We start from the raw sequence: 22668 nt of genomic DNA, 5'->3' as shown, positions 1-22668 counted from the left end.
ATTCCAGAAGAAAATCTAGATTTTTTTTTTTTTACCGAATTTTAAATATAATTTAAGACAAAAATGTAAATTCAGTCTTTACCAACTCATCCTCATATGGATGGAAAGTCAGGTAACGCATCATTATCACAATATTACAGAGTTGTATCGTTAACATGAATTTAAGTCAGCATTTATTAGCTTTACCCGCATCCAGACAGTGTTAATTAGAGATGGAGTGATGGAGAAACTGATTGAAATAACAATTTTTCATTTGTTGTTGTTTATTTCCTGTTAGGTGCCGGGGATCTAAAGAAAATCTGCATTATAAAATAAAATAACTGATTGTTTTAAAGGAACATTTCAACCCAAAGCGATGGAAATTCAGTATTTTATCTCCTTGTCCCCCAATGCTGACTGGAGCTTCAGTTTCTCCTAAACAACTGAATTAGCTGTGGACTTGTTTTTAAATGTTAACAGACAAACATAAAACGGCTCCATACAGTTTATCCAGCATGAAAAGGTGTGGCTGAGCTCGTGCACCCACATCAGACAGAACGGTTCTGTATTTCTGCTCCTAATTTGGCTGCTAGCTTTGGTTACTAGTTCCTTCTCAGATTACAATATATCATCCTCTTCCTTTACAACTGAAAATCACATTAAACCGATGAAATAATCCTTTAGTTTATTACAAACATCCAAAATCAGAATATTTCTGTTATTTCTCTTATGCATTGCATCAATAACTGAGCGACATTTACACAAAACTTTGAGACAAATAACAGTTTCTCTTCCATCCGTTGCCTCAACAAACATGAACACAACACAGCTCGCAGAGAAGTCTCAAGATCTGACTTCAAAACAAACGTCTGCAAATCCTCAAAGAATCAGAACAGTTGTTTAATACCAGGCAGGTGTTAGCAGCCTACATCTGATGTTTCAGGGGAACATCCTGCTGACGTGAATCTTATTTATGTATTTTTCAGTGCAATTATAAGCCAGATGTAGAGGCTGAATTATTCAAATCGACAGCTCATATTTCTGTCCGTCTCAAGTGAGTTGTAGAAACTTATTTCAGTTCCTGAGCTGAGATATGATCAAATCAACCATCAGGCGTCAGAACTAGAAGAAACAGACAAGACCGAAAGTTCAGTAATTCCTGGAACTATCAGAAGAAGCAGTGACAACACAGATCTGTAGGCGGGTGTGTGTTTTATGTCTCATCATGAGTTCGGGGTGCTGTTTTTCTTTCTGCTGTATCGATCGCTGACTGTCTTCCACATGTTGTTCAGGGCGACTCGGGCCATCAGCAACGTGATGGTGAAGTTACGTCGGTACCATTCTCTATAGAAAGAAGGGAAAAGAATTAAAGGAAGTGTTCGTACAGATTATATTGCTGCAGTGAGAATCTGAAGTGTGTCATTTTAATTTGTATAAAAACAGTTTTATGAAGAGAAGTTAAGCTCATTAACTGTTGTACTTAATATAAGTTTGTCTGGCTGAGCTCAGCGCCTGAAATACACACAGGAAGAAAACATGGCAGAGTGTTTCTGAGCCAGATGGACTTCAGTCACTATACTCTCATCAGAGGAAGAGGAGGAGGAGGGAGGATGAGGTGAAGAAGAAGAAAGTGGTGGAGGAGGAAATGAAGAAGAAGAAGGTGAAAAAGGAGGAGGAAGAGGAGGATGACAGGAGGAGGATAAGGAACAAGAAGGAAAAGAAGAAGGAGAGGACAAAGAAGATGAAGAAGATAATGAAGAGGAGACAAGATGAAGATGAAGAAGGTGAAGAAAAAAGATGAAGAGAAGAGGATAAGGAAGAGGCAGAAGAAGAAGAAGAAGGAGAAGAAGGAGAGGAAGAAAAAGATGATGATGAAGAAAAAGAAGAAGAAGAAGGAGAAGAAAAAGATGAAGAAGAAAAAGAAGAAGAAGAAGGAGAAGAAAAAGATGAAGAAGAAAAAGAAGAAGAGGGGGTGTACAAGAGGATAAACAGATATTTCACCGCGCAGCACGAAGCAATAAAAGCTTTGCTGTGTTGAAGCTCATTTGTTCAGAATAAAGGTTTTAAATTGCTGGAGCCAAGAAAGCAATAAGACCCGGGGCGGAGCAGACGGGGGAAACATTGTTATCTGTTTGATTTACTTTAACCTGAGACAATAACAAGAACAGCACGGACGCAGTCGAGCAATCAGAAGTTAGAGTTTAAATCCCACTCGCAGGAAAATACAGAATAAAAGCAGCTGCGGAGGTGATGTGTGTGGGCAGGAAACACCTATTTCTGATGCAGGATTCACAAACCTGAAGAACAAGTCGGCCACTTTGCAATTCTAATTCACAGAAAAAGCTCCTCAAAGCCGGCGCTGTTTGTTGCTCTCTGCACTAGTTTTTTATAACGGCGTCGATTTACAGCCCAGAGCTCCAGCGCAGGGACATGAACCCACCCACCCGGCGGCACCGTGGGACCCACCCAGCTGCAAAACAACTCACTTGTTATAATTTGCATGTCGTATTCTGTTTTTGTCCAGGAAGCTCTTGTAAAACACCGCCATTTCTTCACTGCTCAGGGCCCGCCGCCGTCCTGAGGGGGGGGAGAGAGAAGACCCAGCAGGCAAACATTATATCTCATTAAGATCCTGTTTAAATCAGCAGCTGCTACACGAAATCTCCTCAGCTCACTGAGGTGTTGAGTCGACAGTGTTAAGTCTTCATTTCTAACACGCTCTGACAGACTGGCTCATCAATTGTGAATGAATTAACAAATTTATGCAAAAGCACCGGGTGAAAATAGAGTTATTATTGCTGCTCAAGAATTTAATCCTCTTAGAAGAGCTTCAGAGAGTGTGTTGGTCTGATCCTGGGAATAAGACACCAACGCCTTAATATGCTGCTGGTGGAGGAGCTGCACGTGCTCACCTTGCTCGTCACGCACAGTCAAGCCTTTCGCTTTCAGTTGTGAGATGATGAACGTCTCTTTTTCCTGCAGACGGCAGAAAAATTATTACTTCTTCAGATATTACACACAGGTACAAACAGAATGCCAAAAATACATAATGCACCTTTAAAATAACAGGTTATTTAGCCAGACTTCAGATGCAAAGACACTCAATTGCAACCATCTCTAAAACCGACCGATATATCAGTTGGCCAATATTTTTACGTTTCTTTCTGAGGTTATATGCAGATATACCCTGCCTCTGTTACACATCCTTCTCACTAGTGTTTGATTACAACGTCAGCAGGATCAATTAACATGCAATAAACGTGTGTATTAGCTGATATGTCGATGTGGGAAGTATCTGCATCTGCCCCAAATATTGATTACCGGTTAGTCTCTGTCTAAAATGAAGGAAAATCTACTTTTATGCAGATGATATCAAGTATAACGACCATTTTCCAGAGTTTTAACACACTTCCTTGGATAAGAGAGACAATAAATATATAAATATATATGTGTCAAACTCAGTACATCCTATACAGTTATCTCTGTCTGTACAGTTTTGTTGTACAATGCTGCCCTCTGCTGGTGGATATAAGAAGTTTCCAACATAAGACCTCAACATGAAGAGTAATCAACTGTCACCACAGACTTAATTATGACAGTGATGACGAGATGCTAATCCACATGTAGGAGCTCAACCTCTGCTGGGAGGTCAGAGGTCAGAGGTCGGAGGTCAGCCTGCAGGGACTCAGAGGAGCATCAGCAGGGAGGACATTCGCTGATTCAGTCGCTTCAGTCAGAAACTGAGACATCCTGCTGCCCAGGACGACTTTGTAAACACCACTCCTGAAGTGTCCTGAGTGCAGGAGAATCATAAACAGCACAGTTACATGCTCTTAAAATGTCTTTTTAAAAATCTGATTTCAACCTTGCTGAAGGTGACGTTCTGCTTGGTCCAGAAGTCGTGGTTCCAGTCCTCCGTCTCCTGCCTCAGGTGTCGCAGGCGTTTCTCCAGCTCGGTTTCGTTCTCAGGGATGCGGTAAACAATCGGCCGCAGGTTGGAGAGAGGGTTCGGTGGGCCAATCCAGTCGTGCGTGGAGCTGGGGGCCGGCCTGAAGGGAGATCTCTGCAGCGACGCACAAACAAGAGAAAGAAAAAATCTTTAATTGTTTTGCTGCTTCTGTGTATCATTAATGTCAGGTATACTTCATTACCTTCAGAGAGCAACAGAAAGTCTTGTACCACCCAACCAAGCCACTGAAAGAGGAGCCTGATTTGTTTGAGCGATGTGATTAGTGCTGAGAGAGGCACAACCTGGACACTACATTACCCACAATGCACCTCCAGCAGTTCTCTCAGAGATTTGGATGTGAGGTGCTACTTGTGCCTGCAGCAGGGATGAGCAGACCAGCAGCTTGGTTTTGGTAAACCACAACAACACACCTTTACATTTTCAAACTAGTAATCTTTGGACTCAGCCGACAGTTGGTCCGACTAGACTGACATCACCTGAGGCGACACACGAGTGATGTCACAGGCTTCAACAGGAAGCTGGATCACAGGAACCTGCTTATCATGTCTAACCAGACGGCACCATGAGACGGGCAGTGAGGAGCAGGACGCGATCCAAGACTCAGAGAGCAGAAAACAGGTAGATACACCTGGAAAACACTGGTTCAGTCAGAGGCAGCTGAACACCTGAGAAGATATTACTCAAAAACACAGTACTTGAGAAAATATTTGTGTATAATATGCAGTTTTTGTACAAATGTATCGAGACTATGCTGAAGTACAGATGTTTCCAGAACTGACTTTTGGATGGAGTGAAAAGTATAATTTACTCGAGTTTTTATTAAAAGTACAATTTTGAGGTACTTTACTTACTAGTTACTAGTTTGAATTTAAAGGGTATTGATTAGTGTTGTAGGTGAGAGGATGTTGCATCGGAGCATTTTTAAAGTAATTAATTTAACGGTATTGATACCGATGGATACGATGGATATCGGCTGATAATCCACCAGGCCTGTAATCGGTGCATCCCTTGTATTTTTTGTATTGCAAGACCTGCTGATTTAAAACGATTATACATTCAATAAAAGCCAGAGCAGCAGCAGCAGGAGTGTCATCATGTCAACACTCACACAGGATCATTGAAAAGCTTGAACCCAAGCAGCTGTCAGGTCCTTTCCAGTCACATAATCTGCTGTAATGGCTGTATTCTGCCCATGATTCAGGGGATTATGAATTTCTGCTACCAACCTTTGGTTTCTTGTCCCGTTGTGTTGTCTGTGTGGAGCTGCACAGCCGACTGCTGCCTGCTGATAAGCGGTGTGGGCGCAGAGGAGCGTGGAGGCTGGCAGAGCTGAGAAGCCTCCATGTTGCTGCTGCTGCTGCTGCTGCTGATGACGCCATCTTTAATGGACCGACACTAACCTGCTGTCAACATCAGGCAGTTAGTTCATGTACAGAGAGGCTGATCTTTACATTAACCTACAAAACACTACAGAGGAGTTCATGTCCTTCTGCGTGCATAACCACCAGTGTGATCACGTGATCAGTGCAAGGGGTGGGCTCCAAAACGTCACCGGAATGAACCAGCAGGGCGGGGTTTACCAACCCACTTCAGCTATATTAACAATATTCATATATTTTATTTAATAATGATTGCTGTAGTACAGATTTAAACATTCTGCATCAAAGTATAACGTGTAAAAGTACTCATTATACTGCAGCTGGTAAGGGAGGAATTCATTTTAACGACTTTATATTATATTATATTATATTATATTATAATATATTATATTATATTATATGAGTTGATTTTTATTTTGCCAGTATCTGAATCTGAGAGGCACTTATATTTGCTGTCACAATGTAGTGGAGTTGAAGTGCTCATATAAAGTACATTCACAAAAAGTGAGACCACAATTTAAATTGTGTTAAAGTCCTTCATTCAAATCATTAATAATTTGACCTATATTGATCTTACACAGGCAGTATATTTAAATATATAGATTATAACCCACTTTAATGTATTTATAAGGTCTTCTTCAGTGTTTCTTGGTAAGTTTGTAATGAAGTTAATCATAACCAGATGCTGGGATACAAACAGATAATGGATGACAATATGCTTTTTATTAACAAACTGATCAGATGTTTTGTATTTTACGTTACGATACGATATGTTGGAGCACCATAAAAAAACATAAACTCTGACTTTATTTCAAACCAAAAATCAAAACAACATAATAAAATAAAAACACCAAAACAAAAGTAACAATGAACAAAAAGTAGTCAGTTGAAGTAAAACGTATCTATCTGTCCATATCGTGTGTTATTTCTACAAATTCTCACATGTATTTACAAGTAATGTACAAACAACGAAGCCCAGTTTGTTCACAATCCAAATATCCATCCACCCAACATTTCTTCTTCCATATACCTGCCAAAATATCTTAAATGTTAGAATAATATAAGATTAAATATGGTAAAATCATATAGTTTAAATGTGTGTAATATTAAATAAAGTTTATTATTGAACCAAATCAATGAATTAATCTATAGTCACCTCTAGTTAGAATGAAAGTAAAATATTCCCAGTACTACTCCGCCCTTGCCGCCACTTGAAAAACGGCACGGCGATAATACAAAATGGAGCGCACCCAAAGTCGGCCGACCAAAACTTACACGGCGTTAAAAACAGATCGATCGACGGCGGGCTGAAAAAAACCGTTGGTGTGTTTTCTTCTCCGCCATTACGAATTAATTCAATATTAACTAAACATTGATTCACGTGTTTTATTCGTCGAGTCGAGTTAATGTCGATGAAAGTAGTTTTATTTCCTCCCAACCGTCCGGAGAGAAACTCCGCGTTAGTTCATGTACGGGAGCCGGAAAGTAACGACTAGAAGGTAGCTAGGTAAGCTAATGTTTAGCTTTAATCTGAGGAGCTGCCCACTTTTCCCTGACGGTTCAGATGGCTGTACGCTGGCTATGCAGGTAAGAGTTGAAAGTGTTGAAGTGACGAAGTGATGTTAATGTGTGAAGAGCTTAAAAATAACACGAAGTTATTGGGCCAAGGTGGGGCAGAGTCAGGTGATCATCCGTTTGCTAGCTTACCGCTCCGGCACAGACAATGGTATTCACAGAGGACTGTACGTGGCGGGCAGTGGCTCAGCTTCTGCTTCATCACGCCCGTGTTGTGGATCGGAACCAGCTGTGAGCTTCAGTGACATTTCTGCGGGTGAAGTAAGTTGTTTAGAAGCGGGAGGAAGCCCCTCGGATAGTCTGTGGGAGGGGCGACACCAGCCCCGACCGCAGTCAAGGCAGGCAGGCAGTCAGTCAGTGAGCCGAGGCTGACCGGAGCATCATCGCTCCCACACACACACACACACACACACACACACACCTCTCATCATCCTGCAGGGATTATCCGACATTTGGATGCCACTCTGCTCCACGAAACCGCCCTGCGTTGGCTGATGGAAACAGACATCCGTAGCAATGTGCGCGAATGTGTTCGGAGTTTTGAAAAGGTGAGCTAACGATGCTGTTTGACACGATGCTCTGAGTGTGTGTGTGTGTGTGTGTGTGTGTGTGTGGCTGGTGACAGCTTCTGGAGATGCATCGAGGTGTGCTGTGAGATCTGCAGGTGTGTGTGTGTGCAGCTTGTGCTACAGATGCATTTGCTCACAGCTGGATAACATTTTTTTTTTTTTTTTTTTTTTTTTTGCTATGGTGACATAATGCGCAAAGCAGTGCAGGGACCGGTGCAGGCAGCCTGGAGATGCATGGGGAAGGTGCAGACTGAAGCAGAGCTCGATGCATGTTACCTTCCAGCCCAGTTAGCTCTTCGTGTTGTGTGGCTCATGTGAGAGGACGACTGATCCCACATCAGCCTGGAGCCAGTCCACCACCCCCCTGTTTTTTTTTTCTTCTTCTTGTCTCTCTTGGATCAAATTAAGGGATGAGGTGTTTGCCAGGCTGGAGTGGATTTTACTGAGATTATCCTAATAAATACTCAGATTTGTAAGCTCTTCATCATCCACTATTCTGGAAATGCCCAGCCCCTCGCCCCCTCTTACATAAAAGTACTTTCGGCAATGCTGATGCATAATCCTGTCTTTTCTAATAAGCGTTATTGATGCCGTGAATAACAAATCATCATATTGCTGGCTCCGGTGTTTCATATGCAACAGCCTCATCTTGCTCACAGGCACCTCGGCGGATAATGACAAGCATGTCTCATGATGCAACCTCTCTCTCCCCCGGAGCCATGTTCTCTTACAAAAAACTTAAATCTTTCCCTCATCTTAATCCTCGGTATTATCGTTCAGCCTGAAGATACAGAAAGTTCACTTTGATGTGGGCTCAGCGTTCGTTTCCTCGGTCACAGTTTCCTTTTCTTTTCTTTGTCTCTGATTTTTGAAAATCCAAACTTGTTCTTCACTTCAGCGGACCCGAGGCTTGTATTGTGCTCATGGGTGGATTACTGATCCATTACTTCTGATCCAAAGCCTCCGTTTGAAGCGATTGTTATCACCGTTAATGTTGTAAAAACACAGAGCTCAGTTAAAAGTAGAATCCTGATCCGCGTATTGTAATGCATATCATTTTTGGCCAACCAAGTCCAATCCCGGTTTTATTTTTTAATGCCTTCTCCTGATGTTTTGTATAATGTGCTGGAGTGTTTGGTGCACGATCTCTGCTTAGGACTGTCAGAGTGGATCTGCTGAGGCAATCGGCTCTGGACAGCTGCTCTTTATCTTCAGTGTGAAGTAAATACTGAAGTTCAGATGCAGTTTTACATCCAACAGCAGCACCAGAGAGCAAAATGTTGGTAAAAGACCCCTGAAAGTACTGAGAAGATATTCAGAAAGGACTACGAAAAGAAGGGAAACTACTATGAAGAGACAAAGCTACAGAGAAATTAAAAAAACAACTACAGAGACAAATTGACTTCAGTGAGACAGAACTACAAAAGATACACAACAACAAGAAAAATATGCAAAACGTGCAAATATATACTAAACTCACAACTGCAGGGAAATGCAAAATGACTACAAAGAGATAAAAACAAGAAAAACTAAAGACTACTTCAGCAAAATGATGCAAATTAATGCAAATAAATGCACAACTACAAACAAAGACAACATTACAGGGAGATGCAAAATAAATACAAACTACGAGAGATACACAACAACCTCAACAAAAAGAATAAAACTGAAAAGATAATAAAGAGCAGCACAATGACTACAGAGGGATAAACAACTACAGAGACACAAATTGACATCAGAGAGACATTTTGCCTCAGAGGTAATTGAATTTACTGTGCCGATGACATATTTAAAGTATTGTTGAATTGGGAACACACCTCACAGCTCGAGGCACCTGTGACACACTTTATGAGGCCGTTTGACCGAATTTTCTCCTGCACACGAACTGAAGTGCTTCATATTTTTGGGTGTCGGTCAGCTGCATTTATTTCCTCCTCGCTGTTTCCAGCTTGATGTGCAGGCGGGATCCTTTTTTTTTTTTTTATGCGGATTAGAACGCCACAGTATCACCGACATGTCAGCCACCGAGCCCGATCGGAAAGCACGGCAATACTCCGACTGGTTGTCATGTGGGTGTTCTTCTATCCGAGGCGAAATGTAGGTTAACCTCATTCATTTTCTCGCATGATTGTAACGAGAAAAAGGAGAATTTCAAATGAATTTCTATTGTGTGGGCATTTTCTGCTTGTGCTGGGATGTGATTTGATGTATTTTTTTAGATATTCTGATGAGGAATAAGAGCAGATTCAACAAAACAGGTCAAGGTCAGAACGAGATTTCTCTGTTTGCTGGTTTTGTATGTTTTTATTCTCTCGTATCGAACAAGATCAGGTTGATTTGAAAGTAGCAGAGGGGCGTCCACTATTTATAACACTGTTTATGTGTGTGGGGTCGTTCTGCCACAGTATTCTGCTTATTAATACTAAGTAGTGTTTTGATTTTAAAGGTCAGTGGCTCAAATTAAACAGACCATGCACTTGAATAGTCATTTGCATTAAAGAGAAACTTGTCTTCACCTCCTCTGGACACGTTTAAAATCTTGTTGAAGTCTACAGCTGCAACGATTAGCTGATGAATCGATTAGTCAGTCAAAAGACAATTAATTCTCAACTATTTTCATACTTGATTAATCATTTAAGTCATTTTTCAAGCAGAAATGTTAAAAATTTCCTGGTTCCAGCCTCCAAAATTTGACAATTTGCTGCTTTTTTTCTTTGTCGTTTATGGTGAAGATGGTTTGATTTTGGTCAAAAGAAGCAATTTGAAGACGTCGATTTGTGTCAATGTTAATAGACTTGACAATGAATCAATGAACTGTAGATGAATGAGGGATGAAAACAATCGTTAGTTGCAGTGTGAAAATTGGTGAAACATCTGGAACGACGTAACTGCAGCAGGCGGAAACCTCAGTCAGTGGAAGTCCACAAAAACAGGAAGTCTTTAACTTTTTGAGAAGGACTGGCTGAGTCATTGGTGGATATTAGCGTGTTACATGTGTCTGCAAATGATTAACAAGAACTTGCAGCAGGCAACATGCCAACGATGCAGCCCAGATTCCAAAGTCTGACTGATCGATCCACCACCAACATGACAGGAAAGAGGTTTGGTGTCTGTTTTAGTTTCTGTATCTGCAGATATCCAAGTCTGGGTATCAGACAGGATCTGTGCATCTGTGGTTAGTTTAACAGAAATGCTTTGGATCTTCTTCCTCATCTGAACACACAACATCTGATAGATTGCAGGGTCATTTGTTCAGTGTTGTCCCGACCCCCCACAGATAAGTGGCGTTGACAGCGCAGCGGTGGAGCGTCGGCGCTGCTCACACTGAACACGGATTATATTCATGTTTAATGACTCTTTAACCCGCAGGCTGGATTTCCTGACATGTTACACATGACAGAGACGTCTGCGAACTGGAGATTCAACACGTTATGCTTGGCTGATTCTTCGTCTGTGATTTTCTTTCCTTTTTTTTTAGTTTGAGTGGGCGACTGTCTCCAGTGCAACACAGCAGCCATTGTGTTTTTATGAAAAGGTCATGTTTTATAAAGTATTGTGTGTGTGTGTTGGTGGTTTTGTTCTCGCTGGAGAGACGTGGACAGAGGTTTTCAAAGATCTTACTCCTGTTTACACATTATTTGCATATTTAATAGCATGTGAGGGCTAACAGGGCTAAAAGCATTAACATCCCACCACACTGCTGTAAATTCCCTTGGAGTTTATGGAGATTTCAGTGTTTTGCTGAGGTTACACAGTTTGTCTTTATGCCAGCTGCTCTGGCAGAGATCCAGATGTTAGTTGAAGGTCCTGTTCAACCAGTGAGTGTCTGAAAAGAAACTTCTGAAGTAATCCACCCATTCTGGCCACCAGACAACAATGTGCACTCTGCTGAGTCTCTGTTTCTGCTCTGAATCGTCGCTCATTGTTCTGACTCTCCTTTCATGCTGCCTTTCTTTTCCAGCCTGTTTGGGAAGCCCTTTGATGGCGGGAAGAGGATGGACCATGGCGGTCCGCAGCAGCAGCAGCAGCAGCAGCAGCATCCGATGGAGCAGCAGTATCATCAGCAGCAGCCCTATCATCCGCAGCACCCCGCCATGATGCGGCTGTACGAGGTCCAGAAGGAGGTGGCGTCTCTGGGGCCTCAGGTGTGCCACTTCAGCGGCCTGCAGAACGACCGAGACTACAAGCGTCTGGAGCGAGATCTGACGCGGCTGCTGCTGGAGGTGGACCAGGTGGACACGGAGGGCAAGCCGGAGCTGCAGGGGGCGCGAAAGAGAGCGGCACAGGAAGTGGAGGGGCTCCTGCGTTACCTGGAGGAGAACGCCTCTCATCCATCTCGTCAGGCCATCGAGGAGCTGAGCAACGAGGCTCGGCAGCTGGTGGACGAGCGCGTGGTGGCACCTCAACGTGACGGAGGGGTGGCCGAGATAAACGACGAGCTGGTGGACGCTCTGCAGGAGATCATACTGAGGCTCACCCAAGTCAAGACCGAGGGGAGGGTCCCGCTCCGCAAGGCCCGGTACCGGGCGCTGACACGCCTGTGCGCCGTGCAGGACGTGATCGAGGGGCGCACTCAGCAGCAGACCCTTTCCCTGCCGCTGTCCGGGGACACCCACGAGGCCGTGCACCGCATCAACCAGGTGATGGTGAAGGTGAGCGTGGCGCGCAGTCAGCTGGTGGCGCTGCTGATGGGCCTGAGTGGGAGGGACAGCTGCGCCCACCTGTCTCGAATCCTGACGGAGATGCAGGTGGAGCTCGACGCTCTGGACGTTTCCGGGAACGCAGCGATCAGAAATTACCGGAAACAGGTCGTGGAGGAGATTAACGGGCTGCTGAAACATCTGGACCTGGAGGGGGAGGGAGACGACACTCGCAGGTGAGGCACAACTAACGATTACTTTTATTATTGATTAAAGGTGTTTTCTTCTGCCTAAACAAACTAGTCAAACTCTCTCTGTTTTCGTGACTGAATACATTTTGATTTGAGTATTTTCTCTGTTAATCATTAATCATTTTGGTTACAGCTCATGATGTGACATTTTTTGGGCCTCTGGACCAAACAGGCATGTTTTCTCACATTTGAAGAAGATTTGTAGGTCAGGACGTCTCTGCAGCACGACAGAACCTCATTATAATGCTGTTTGTCACACATCTGACTTTTTAATCAAAGAATTATTAGTATTTTGATCAAATGTGCAGCCCCAGTTTTGGTCTGTAAGTCTAAGGGGTTGTTTTGTTGTTTTGTCCAACCAACAGTTATGAACCAAAGATGTTTAATTTACTGCGATAGAAGAAGAGAAGTCAGTGAATTTTCAAAACTGTTTCTTTAAGGGGAAACGGACAAGTTGAGCCTCGTCATTTCCAGGTGGTGTTATTGTTTCCACTGCTGTCGCAAAGACATTTGGATCATTTCCTTTTTCCTCAGAGTAGCAACTAGCAGAAGCACAGAACAAAACACGAGTTTATTCATGTATTTGTCTCCAGCGATGACCAATCGTTCGTGCCCGCTGGCTGACAGAGGAACATCGTGAACGCAAAGTTTGCAGACGGTGTCGTTAATCTATCGCTGTTCTATCGCTGCAGTCAACATTTGCTTCATAACAATAGTTAAAACGTGTCTATCACCAGTTTGCTAAATGTCTAAAGATGATTAATTGTACTTCCTCCCATGAGGAAGTACCACTTGAACATTGTCTATACTACTCATGAGCTGGTGTTACTGTACATCTGCAGCAGCCTCGTGGTGAATTGAAGGAGGGTAATGTTGGTGTTGTTGTTGAGTTTTGATTTGAATCATCCTGATCTGTCAGGAGTGAATTAGACTCACCAGAGAGGCTCTGATAGCAATAATACGCCCACCGGAATACTTCATTATGTATAACAGCGGGCTGGAGCACTGATTTAAGTAGCACTCTGCTCACACGGTTTTCTTTGTGCTGCCTAGTTTTGGCCTTCTATTGGAGGAAGTCGGCGTTGGATACGGTGTGCGCTGAAAATAAACATGTTTATGATTTTTCACTCCGCATTTGAATGTTTGTTTACTTGCAGCTGCAAGGCGAGTCGGAGTAAAAGATATTATCCGAAAATAGAACTCACACATATTAGATGATGAGTAATATCACATATCTACCTAAAAATAATCCAGAGCAAACCTCGGATAGATTTAAAAGGACATAACTTGACTTATGCTTTTATTTTGGTGGTATTTAATTATAATAATCTTGCTGGTGTGATGGAGTTGCTTCGCCTCCTCCGCTCCAACGCTGTCAGACGCCTCCGTTTGGCGCTACGCTGCAGTTTTATTTCTTCATTGAAATATCAGGAGGTTAAGTTTGCCAATCTGGTAACCTTCATCTGGGGAATAATTCAATAATATGATTTATCGAAGATAATTAAAATCATTCCACGCCTTCATAAAAGAACAAAAGATGGATTTTACACATTCAGGTTTGTTTACAGGTGTTTTAGAAGAACAACTGCACAAGCTGTGATAACTAAACAAAACTAAAACTGGCATCACAAGTAAAACAAAAGGATTTATTGACATGTTTTATATCAGAAGATTCGTATTAATCACTCAGAATCAGCATGAAGGGGTTCTTTCACTTCTGTGACGATTCTGATCTCACAGCATAAACGTCATCGTATCCAAAATATTTAGACTCTAATAAACATTAAGGTGCAAATTTGATTAAAAGTTCAGAAAATGAGTGACTGTCTTTGTGCTACAAGGACCAATAATGGTGCCAGAACCCGCCTGGTTCTGACAGTACAGTTACTAAAGATGGTTGTTGCAGAAAAACTGATTTGTTGTTTGTCTCTTCAGGTACGACTTGGCGCAAAACAACTCCATCCGTGAGATCGAGGCGGTGCGAGCTCACGTCTCCCACCTGAGAGAGGGCGTCCTGCGCCACTGCGTGATGGGCGACCTGAGCTTCAGGCCCAAAGCCGAGCTGCAGAGCCTTCTCACCCACCTGGACGCGGTGGACACGGCCAAGAACCCGTGCATCAGAGAGGCTCGCCGCCGCGCCGTGGTGGAGGTCCAAGCCATCATCACCTTCCTGGACCTCCGCGAGGCCCTGGCACGCCGCCAGCCGGGCCCCCATGAGCATCCATCGCACCGCTCCGTGTGGCTGGTCCTGGGGAGCCTGTCGGACCTCCAGGCGCAGGTGCTCGGGTTTGACGGGAAGCGGGCCGACAAGAGCTACATGATGCTGGAGGAGCTGCTGACCAAGCAGCTGCTGGCGCTGGACGCCGTGGACCCGCAGGGCGACGAGATGACCAAGATGGCGAGGAAGCAGGCGGTGAAGTTCGCCCAGAACATTCTCAACTACCTGGACATGAAGACGGACGAGTGGGAGTATTGATCCAGTCGAAAACACGGATCACAGTCGGGTGGCCGTGTTTCTCGGATGGGACCGTCGCTGCAGGAAAAGAAGGAGATGATAATGAGTGTAAATTTAAAAAGAAAAAAAAAAGAAACGTTGTCATTCCATGGGCTGTATATATATTGACTCAAACCCCCAGAATGCACTGCTGCAGCGCTTTTCTTTCGTCTCTTTGTGGTAGTTGTGGCCGAACCCGCTGAGAAGTCAACAACACAGAACTCCTTTTGTGAAACACTTTGACTTTTTTTTTTGTGCTTTTTTGAAGATTTTCTTTTTAACTCTCCCGACGTATGAGTGTGTGTGAGTGAATGTGTGTGTGTTTGTGTGTGTGTGTGTGTGCGAGTAGTCGTCTGTCGTCGTCGTCGTGTTTGGTGTGTGGTCGTCGCAGCCTGCTGCCAAAGCACTAAATAATGCCTGTTATAGTGGTCGTACCCTCCAGACTGCACTTGATATCGATGGATTGCTTCGCTGTGGCCGTCTGGCCTGATTTAATATGAGTGTCAGTGGTGAACGGAGCCAGCACGTGTTAAATACTGTGACCTAATTAGAGAAAGTCGTCTACTGCCGCTGAAAGACGTGGGCTCGTACCGGGTCATGATCCCTGTTGACAAAAGTGCTGATTTTGGGTGATAAATGTCAAACTACAAACTGCAAGGAGATTTCCGAGCAGTTTGTATTGAAATCAAATTCGATCAGATTCTTTTTGGCAAAGCAGATGGTGGGAACAAATGTCGAATGGGAAATCAAATTAAAATCCGCATTGAAATGTGCTTTTAAACACAATTTACAGGGATTTTTTGGGGGTTGGGGGAATTTTTAGAAGGTGAAACATGAGAGGCTGTGTTGACCAACATCAGGCTGGTGTTGAAGCCAGACAATCTGTGTTTAAACAGAGATGTAATTAGAGGGAGAACAGTGGGAGTTTGCATTATTGATGTAAGGTCAGCCTCCACTCCTGCGTGACCCTGTTTATCCCCTCAGCATTTGGTCCGCGGCTCTGGTAGCGCTCCAGTTCACACGACTTTGGCAAACTCTCTCTAAAGCCCGCAGCTGTCGTGGGCAACCGGTCAAATTTTAAAAAAAAAAGATAAAAGCAGTGGCCAGAATGAAATGTCCGCGTCTTAGTTTTCTGTAAACCTTGGACACGTTTCATCATATCAGCATTTCTTCGATTTGTCATATCGCGTCCAGACGTGTTAGTGGTAACGATTCTGGATATTTTTGATGAGATGTCGGGAAAAATTCTGCTGCGTAAGCGCCAACAAAACTGGATATCTGCGAAGAAAAATGTGGACAATCTTCAGCCGTGTTAGTGGCAACAACATCTGATATTTTTACGAGATTTGAGAGTAATTTCCAGTCCTAGTTGGACAAGACGTCAGGAAAAAGTCCAGCTGTTCTTGTGGTAAAACATCATCTTTTCCAAACTTAACAAGTGTTTTTTGTGGCTAAGTCTACCCAGATCACAAGCACCGCGTTGTCTCAACGTAGAAAACTGATCATTAAAAAAAAACAAAGTTTCAACATATCCTCAGTTTGCAGAGACACCAACATTTATTCTGCTGACTGTGTCAAAAGAAAAAGGCAGTCCTCGTCACCGAGGCATCGATGAAGGATGCAGGAAACTATAAATCTGTGTGGAGATGTTGAGGCAGCCTGCCAGCCAGCGGTGAGCAGGATGTCTCACAGAACGCAGGATGTTTGAAAAGATAAAAGTCCCCTTCCCCCTCGCTGCTTGTGTAGCTGTTAGTCTGTAACGTGCTTCAAATGTTTGTTGTGACTCTGTATGATTGCGCCAGGCTATAAATGGATCAGGTTCGAATTCAGAGATCGAGGAGAGGAGGCGATATTTTGCTGTTGCTGCTGCTTTAGGTTTTTTTTTTGTTTTCTACCCACTGCTTTCTACTGACGGAGAAGTGCGACTGTGAGAGCTCCCCGGGGAGAGGAAGACGAGGGGAGGCTGAGGCAGAGATATCCACTGGATTGACACATCAAGGCTGAAGCGCGCAGGGCCGGCAGTCGGGTCCTGTGCGGTAGAGAGTATTGATGGTGATCGCAGTCGACGGAGCCTTCTAGAAACTTCTCGAAGCTGCTGCTCGAGACGGTGGGAGGGAGGGAGGGAAAGGACTGGAAGAGAAGTCCAAATCCCTGTGCCTTTATTTTCACCCTTCCCTTTGAGCTGGCTGGTGTAAAAGCAGCCTTGTAGTGCAGAGAGTGAATGAGGAGCAAGCAGCCGCTCGATAACGCTGAAGCACCGAATGTGTTTACGGAGAGCACCTCGGCCGCTAATCAGCGCGAGGAATTTGCACTACTATGTCAGAAATCGAGGCATTTTTTTCGAATCAGTATTTAGACTAAAGGTGGTGGTGTTCTGGTCAATACTTTGTGGTTACAAACGCTCTCGGCAGCAGGCAATAAAATGAGTCACATCGTGCTTTCGCACTGCAAACAGCCTCGCTGATGGGACTTCTCAAAAAAAAAAAAAAAAACCAGTAGCTGAAATTCAACGGACAAAAAACAAAATAATGAGGCGATTAAATTACCTCACAGCTCCCTGCTGACTTCTAAAAACAAACCAACCGTTCATGAAGAGACGTTTCTGTGGCGTTAACTTCCGCAGGAGACTTTTTTTTAAATTGTAAAGCTGCTTCTTGACTTTAGAATCAGCCTCAGTCACATCTCATTCAGTAGCTGTTCAGGAGATTTCAGTCATTTTACATCAGCAGATTGAGTTCATCACCCTGCTTCCTTTAACTCTACAGAGCATTTTAGCATCTTTCAGCTCTTTGTTTTCAATTCTGAATCCTTTAAGTGTTCAGAACGATCGGCACCTCACAGCTACTTAATGAACCTTGAGGTGAGGTTGTTGTTTTGTCAAGAAGTGGAAGATTGAGTGTTTTTGGCTCTAATCAGTTTCTCTTTCGCGTCGCTCGCCAACTTACTCATGACTTAAAAATACCTCAGCAGGAAAAGAGAGGAGCTTTTGGATCGTTATCTTATTGACTGTTGACAGCTTGACGATCCTGTAAAGTTTAACTGAGTCTGACGTTTCTTGGCCGAGGAGACGTTTCATCAGCAGACCGTCCCTGTTCTCAGCTCTGTGGGGACGTTTTGGTTTTTTTTTCCCTCTGACTTGCAGTGCGAAACACAAAAACGTCAAACTTCTCAATAGTTCCCCGGCAACAAGTTACACAAATGTAATTAAAGCAACAAAGCCGAAGCAAATCTTTGTTGCTCATCCGAGCTGCTGAGGAGGGGGGTTGTCGCGTGTATCACTGCTTTTTGAAAACACAAAGACGTGTTCCAGTGAACTCCCACAGACCCTTTTTATGTGTATTAAGCTGCTGTTGGAAGTATTTTCTGGCACGTAGCCTGCAGCTCGGCCTCCTGGGTACAGAGCTGACTCATACGGGAGAAAATTAGATTAAACAGCGTTCATTAAACATCGTCAGCCTGCCGTCCTGCCCGCCTGCCTGCCTGCCTGCCTGCCTGCCTGGCTGTTGTTGTTGCAACAGATGCTTTCTCACAGCGAACCTTATGCTCTCTCAGACCAAACCAACCCGAACACACCTTAAGTTCACATGCTCTTTTTTGTATGCAGTGATATATATGAAGATATGTACATTTACTCCTCGCAGTTAGATGCATTTCTGTACATTGCTTCCTCTTTTTAAACACTCGTTTTGAATAATTTATCAGAAGTTTTACACTATATGGAGAAATGTTACTTAGATCCTTTTCTGTCTTGTCATCTTAGTGTCTCAAAGCCTCTGGGTAATTTTTTTTAATTTTTTTTTTTTTTTATTATTCAGTATTAGCGGCGCCTCTGTGAGTGGGCGTTCTGGCAACCGTACAAATTTATACTCTGTGGTTCGTAAGTACAAATTTTAAAGAGGAGGATGGCAGCGTGGTAAAGCACCATTTTCTAAATATCTTACAGAGAGATGGAGCGAGTTACCCGTCAGAGATTCCCAAATATCAACACTACTCCCTTTTATTCTGTGATGTAAATACAAAAAAACGGGTCCTGGTCCCAAAGCGATTTTACTTCTGAATAATTTAAAGGTGCAATATGTAAGAATTGACCACCGGTCGAAGGTGGGCGCTGCGTTTTATTAGCTCAGTTAGCGGCGCAGCTAGCAGACGAGACTGGGAGCTTTGGGTAGCATTACGAGGTTAGCGTGCTAACTTCATCGGATCTTTCTGCTGTTAAACCTGATATTACTTCACATTCGCTTGGTCATTTCAGTGTCAAAACAAAATTAAGAAAATAAAAATGTAAGAAAAGGAGCATTTTTTACGAGAGTAATTGCTAACTGCTGCTAACTATTAGTCGGCTATGCAGCTAGCGGTCCAGACTCGCTAGCATAACTGCTTTGGGGTTAGACAGGCCGAGGCTAGCTGGTTAGCATGCTATCGTCCGTAGATATCTCTGCAACACAACTTAATAAATATAATGTTAGTTAATCTTTCTTACATATGGCACCTTTTAAGAGCTGGAATTGATCAACATAGTTCTGATACATTTTTTTGCGGCCGTTACACAAGAAAGGACAAATCGATTTTATAGGTTTAGAAAAAAAGGCAAATAAATTTCTACTTTAATGAATCTCCCTGCATGAGTGTGGAAGTTTGTCAGATGGTTTGTACTCAGAGGAAAGTCTTGGACCAACATTTTAAAGAATAAGGCAGATGATAATTTGTCTTTTTGTTAATGTCGAGAAATCCCATTAAAAGACAAAAAACAACAGCTAATCTATATATAATCTATATATTGTAAGGATTTAATTACTGTTAGTTTGGTCTTTTTATGGGATTTGTTGAAAAGAAGGAAAAATTATCTTAATGAAACCTTTGTTTATATACAGTTTTTAAAAAGAACAGGATGATGGGGATGTTAGTTATTCAAACAAAGGCAGGAATATGTTTGTATGATAATTAAACTGATGGTTGGTTTGGATTAATATATTCAAATATTTAAACCTCTCAGTTCGTCCAGCCTTCATCCACAGTCATCTCTGCAGAGACGCTCTTTCAGCCTCGACTCTCAGCTGGAACCGCTAAAAGCAGCTGGAGGTCACGGAGAGTCGCTGGAGTCCATTAGTCAAGAGTTTAAAAGATTCAGAACCAGTGGGTATTGAAAGGTTACAGGACGGTGGAGCGAGTGGCTCGCAGGCTTTGAAGATTTTCATTTTCCTCTCCCAGATTGAATGTAGTCACTGAGGAATGTCTTGTCTTTGTATTTCATTGAACCAAAGTTGATTTCCAAACTGAATCTTGAATTTGACGTTATGACGATGCTGTGTGAGCGTTTGTTAGGTTGCTGTTGGATGATCAGAGGCCGTTTGCACCAGCTGAACGCAAGTTTGATCATAGATTTTGAGTTAAAAGTCGAGGATGTGTTAGACGTGAGCATCGGCACAAACCACGACCCTAAATTACTGAATTTTTGATGAGCGTCACTTGACAGAAATTATGTATTTTCAAGTGTTTCTTAACACTTTTCCTTTCGTGTCGTGCACCTTGAGAATTGTCTCTACGCTGATGACACTGTCATATATTCACGTAGTGTCGTCAGAAAGATAAACATCCATAAATCTGGATGCTAACATGTAACCAAACAAGCCGTCTGGAGGATATGTGGCCGATCTCCAAGTTTATCTCAGTCTAACTTGTGTAATCTACATTCAAACGAAGCTACAGGACGTTTGAACTTGCAGATAGCTGAGCTGGTGCAACTTCCTGTTAGATCCACCAACCGATCGTACAACGCAGGAGAGATCTTGATTGATGATTGGTGATAAACGAAGGGTCGAGAGGTTGGAAATGTTTGATCCACCGAGAGAGCAGATAATCTTCCTTACTGAGCTTTAGCAAAAAAGTTCTTTATTTAAGCGCACTTTTTTCACGTTCCTTAGTCACAGTTTGTTGTAACTGCTTTGCCTTTTTCTTTTTCTTTTTTTTGCAAATGACAGGAATGTGTCCTGTGACTGCAGAGGTGATGCATTGCTCTTCTTTTTTTTGGTTTCCAAATGTGTTTTTCTTAAGTCGCCTTTTTAAACTGCATTGATTGTGACAGGCTTTAGCTGTTTCTCCTCCGAGACGCACTTGTACAAAAAAAAAAAAAAAAAAAAAAGCACACCGAGACTGGAAAAAAACAAACAAAAATAAGCCGTGTGAATGCTCCATGGATGGTTGTGTTTTGAATTTGTATTCCCACTGCAAAATAAAGACAGCGTGTCTTCATCAGTGTTATGTTCAGGTGTTTTTTTTTTACACGAGAGGAACCGGACAGGTTTCTTACAAGATCGACAAACTTTTAGAAATGCACAGTCAGGGTTATATTTTTGAGGAAACATCCGGTATCGCCGAGGGACGCTGGATAAAAGACATTTCATGCACCGCTAACTCGCTCTCCGCTGTGGATGGGCATTAAAATTTAAGCTGTCATCCAGAGCAGGTGAGGGAGTTCAGTGTCTTCGACACAAGGACACTCTGACAGGACTCTCGTCTGCAGCAGGAATCAAACCTGGACAGGATTTCCTCCAGCAGAGGAGTGGTCTCTCAGTGTAAACAAAACAAAACAGAAATGATTTATTCATGATATGTTCAGCTCCTGACTCGCCTGGAATTTATAGCAACAGGCATCGAAATGAAACAAAATGGTTTGTACACTTGGGACAACGTAAGAGCGCCACTTTCCCGACGTCACAAGACTGATTTCAACCAATCAGAGCACATCACACGTGACGCAAACAGACAGAGAGGGAGGCTGGAATGTGGAGAAAAGGCGTGTTAGTGTCTCGTATCTGCAGAGAGTTTCTGATTTTCTCTCTTTGTTGCTGCTCGGGACGCTTTACCAACCCAACATGTGTCTATTTGACGTCCTGGGAACTTTAATAGTCTTTGAATGATATTAATGTTACATGAGCTTCAGTTAACTTTGACCACAAATGTCCTTCAGAGGGAGACTTTTTGGTCATCTTGCTGAAAAAACTAATCAAACGACTGAAAGAGACATTTAACAGTATTTAACTTCCTTATCATCTGCAGTTGTAGATCTCATCAGGTGTTGTCGCACCTCCAACACGCTGACAGATAAATCCGTCTCCCTGGCAAATAAAAAACTTCGTTCCAGGTTTTCTTCCAGTCCAGGATTGAGATGAAACTCTGAGCTGTTTTTCTGTTGTTGCTGAGTGATTCTGACACGGTCCAGCTGTCCTGAACAAACACGGTCTCCCCGGTGCTGATGGGGACGCAGCTCGAGTGGTTTGCGGGGGTTTTCCCAGTGATGATAACACCAGGGAGGAGACGGGACCGGGACAAGACCACAGTCACGTTTTTTCCAGCGTTTGACCGGCCGGGCCGCCTCCACAGAGAGACTCTCCGTGTGTGGGAGGAGGCGACCTTTTAACACTGTTATCGGCCAACTCATGAGTTCCTCTCAGCTCGAGCTCACGTCCGCCCTCCACCACCAGACGGAGCTACCCTGAGGTCAAGTGCATTTACATTTTGTGGATTTTAATGTTGTTTTTCATTCACAGCAGCTGAGAGGCAGTGAAACACATTTTTTTTTTTTTTTTTGCCAGATGCCACCTTTTCTTTATCTTTGATGCAGAGCCAGAGTACTTTTCTGCAGAGAAACATAGTAAGTGGGCTTTAATCTGCTTAATTTAACTGAAGAACAGGCTTACAGAGCTGAAACTAAGAGATGGGACTCCAAATGTAAACACAACAGTTATAAAACACACAAATCTCACATGATTCTTTTCAAATGACTCATTTTTTTATGTTTTGAAAGCAACACA

General features: G+C 43.1%; 2 protein-coding genes across 6 annotated transcripts; one reads left to right on the top strand and one right to left on the bottom strand.

The window, feature by feature from the left end:
- Positions 1-642: 642 nt before the first annotated feature.
- On the bottom strand, positions 643-7190 carry LOC119004407 (cytochrome c oxidase assembly factor 8). 3 transcript variants are annotated; one of them, XM_037071295.1, is made up of 6 exons: positions 7036-7190; positions 5176-5349; positions 3845-4042; positions 2892-2955; positions 2466-2556; positions 644-1323 (listed from the first exon to the last, which is right to left on the bottom strand). In XM_037071295.1, the coding sequence occupies exons 2-6, from the start codon at positions 5326-5328 to the stop codon at positions 1203-1205; spliced, it is 627 nt and encodes a 208-aa protein (XP_036927190.1). In that variant the 5' UTR covers positions 5329-5349; positions 7036-7190; the 3' UTR covers positions 644-1202. The 3 variants fall into 3 exon arrangements, with proteins under 3 accessions (XP_036927189.1, XP_036927190.1, XP_036927191.1); XM_037071296.1 differs by having other exon boundaries at positions 5176-5352; positions 7036-7189; XM_037071294.1 differs by lacking the exon at positions 7036-7190 and having other exon boundaries at positions 643-1323; positions 5176-5481.
- On the top strand, positions 4089-21110 carry bag5 (BCL2 associated athanogene 5). 3 transcript variants are annotated; one of them, XM_037071289.1, is made up of 3 exons: positions 4089-4567; positions 11434-12348; positions 14299-21110. In XM_037071289.1, the coding sequence occupies exons 1-3, from the start codon at positions 4512-4514 to the stop codon at positions 14837-14839; spliced, it is 1512 nt and encodes a 503-aa protein (XP_036927184.1). In that variant the 5' UTR covers positions 4089-4511; the 3' UTR covers positions 14840-21110. The 3 variants fall into 3 exon arrangements, with proteins under 3 accessions (XP_036927184.1, XP_036927188.1, XP_036927185.1); XM_037071293.1 differs by lacking the exon at positions 4089-4567 and adding an exon at positions 6122-6915; XM_037071290.1 differs by lacking the exon at positions 4089-4567 and adding an exon at positions 7314-7451.
- The last annotated feature ends 1558 nt before the right edge of the window (positions 21111-22668 follow it).

Source organism: Acanthopagrus latus, chromosome 16 (assembly GCF_904848185.1).
Source record: "Acanthopagrus latus isolate v.2019 chromosome 16, fAcaLat1.1, whole genome shotgun sequence".
NCBI classification, from domain to species: domain Eukaryota; kingdom Metazoa; phylum Chordata; class Actinopteri; order Spariformes; family Sparidae; genus Acanthopagrus; species Acanthopagrus latus.
This window is presented reverse-complemented; position numbering and strand designations above follow the sequence as displayed.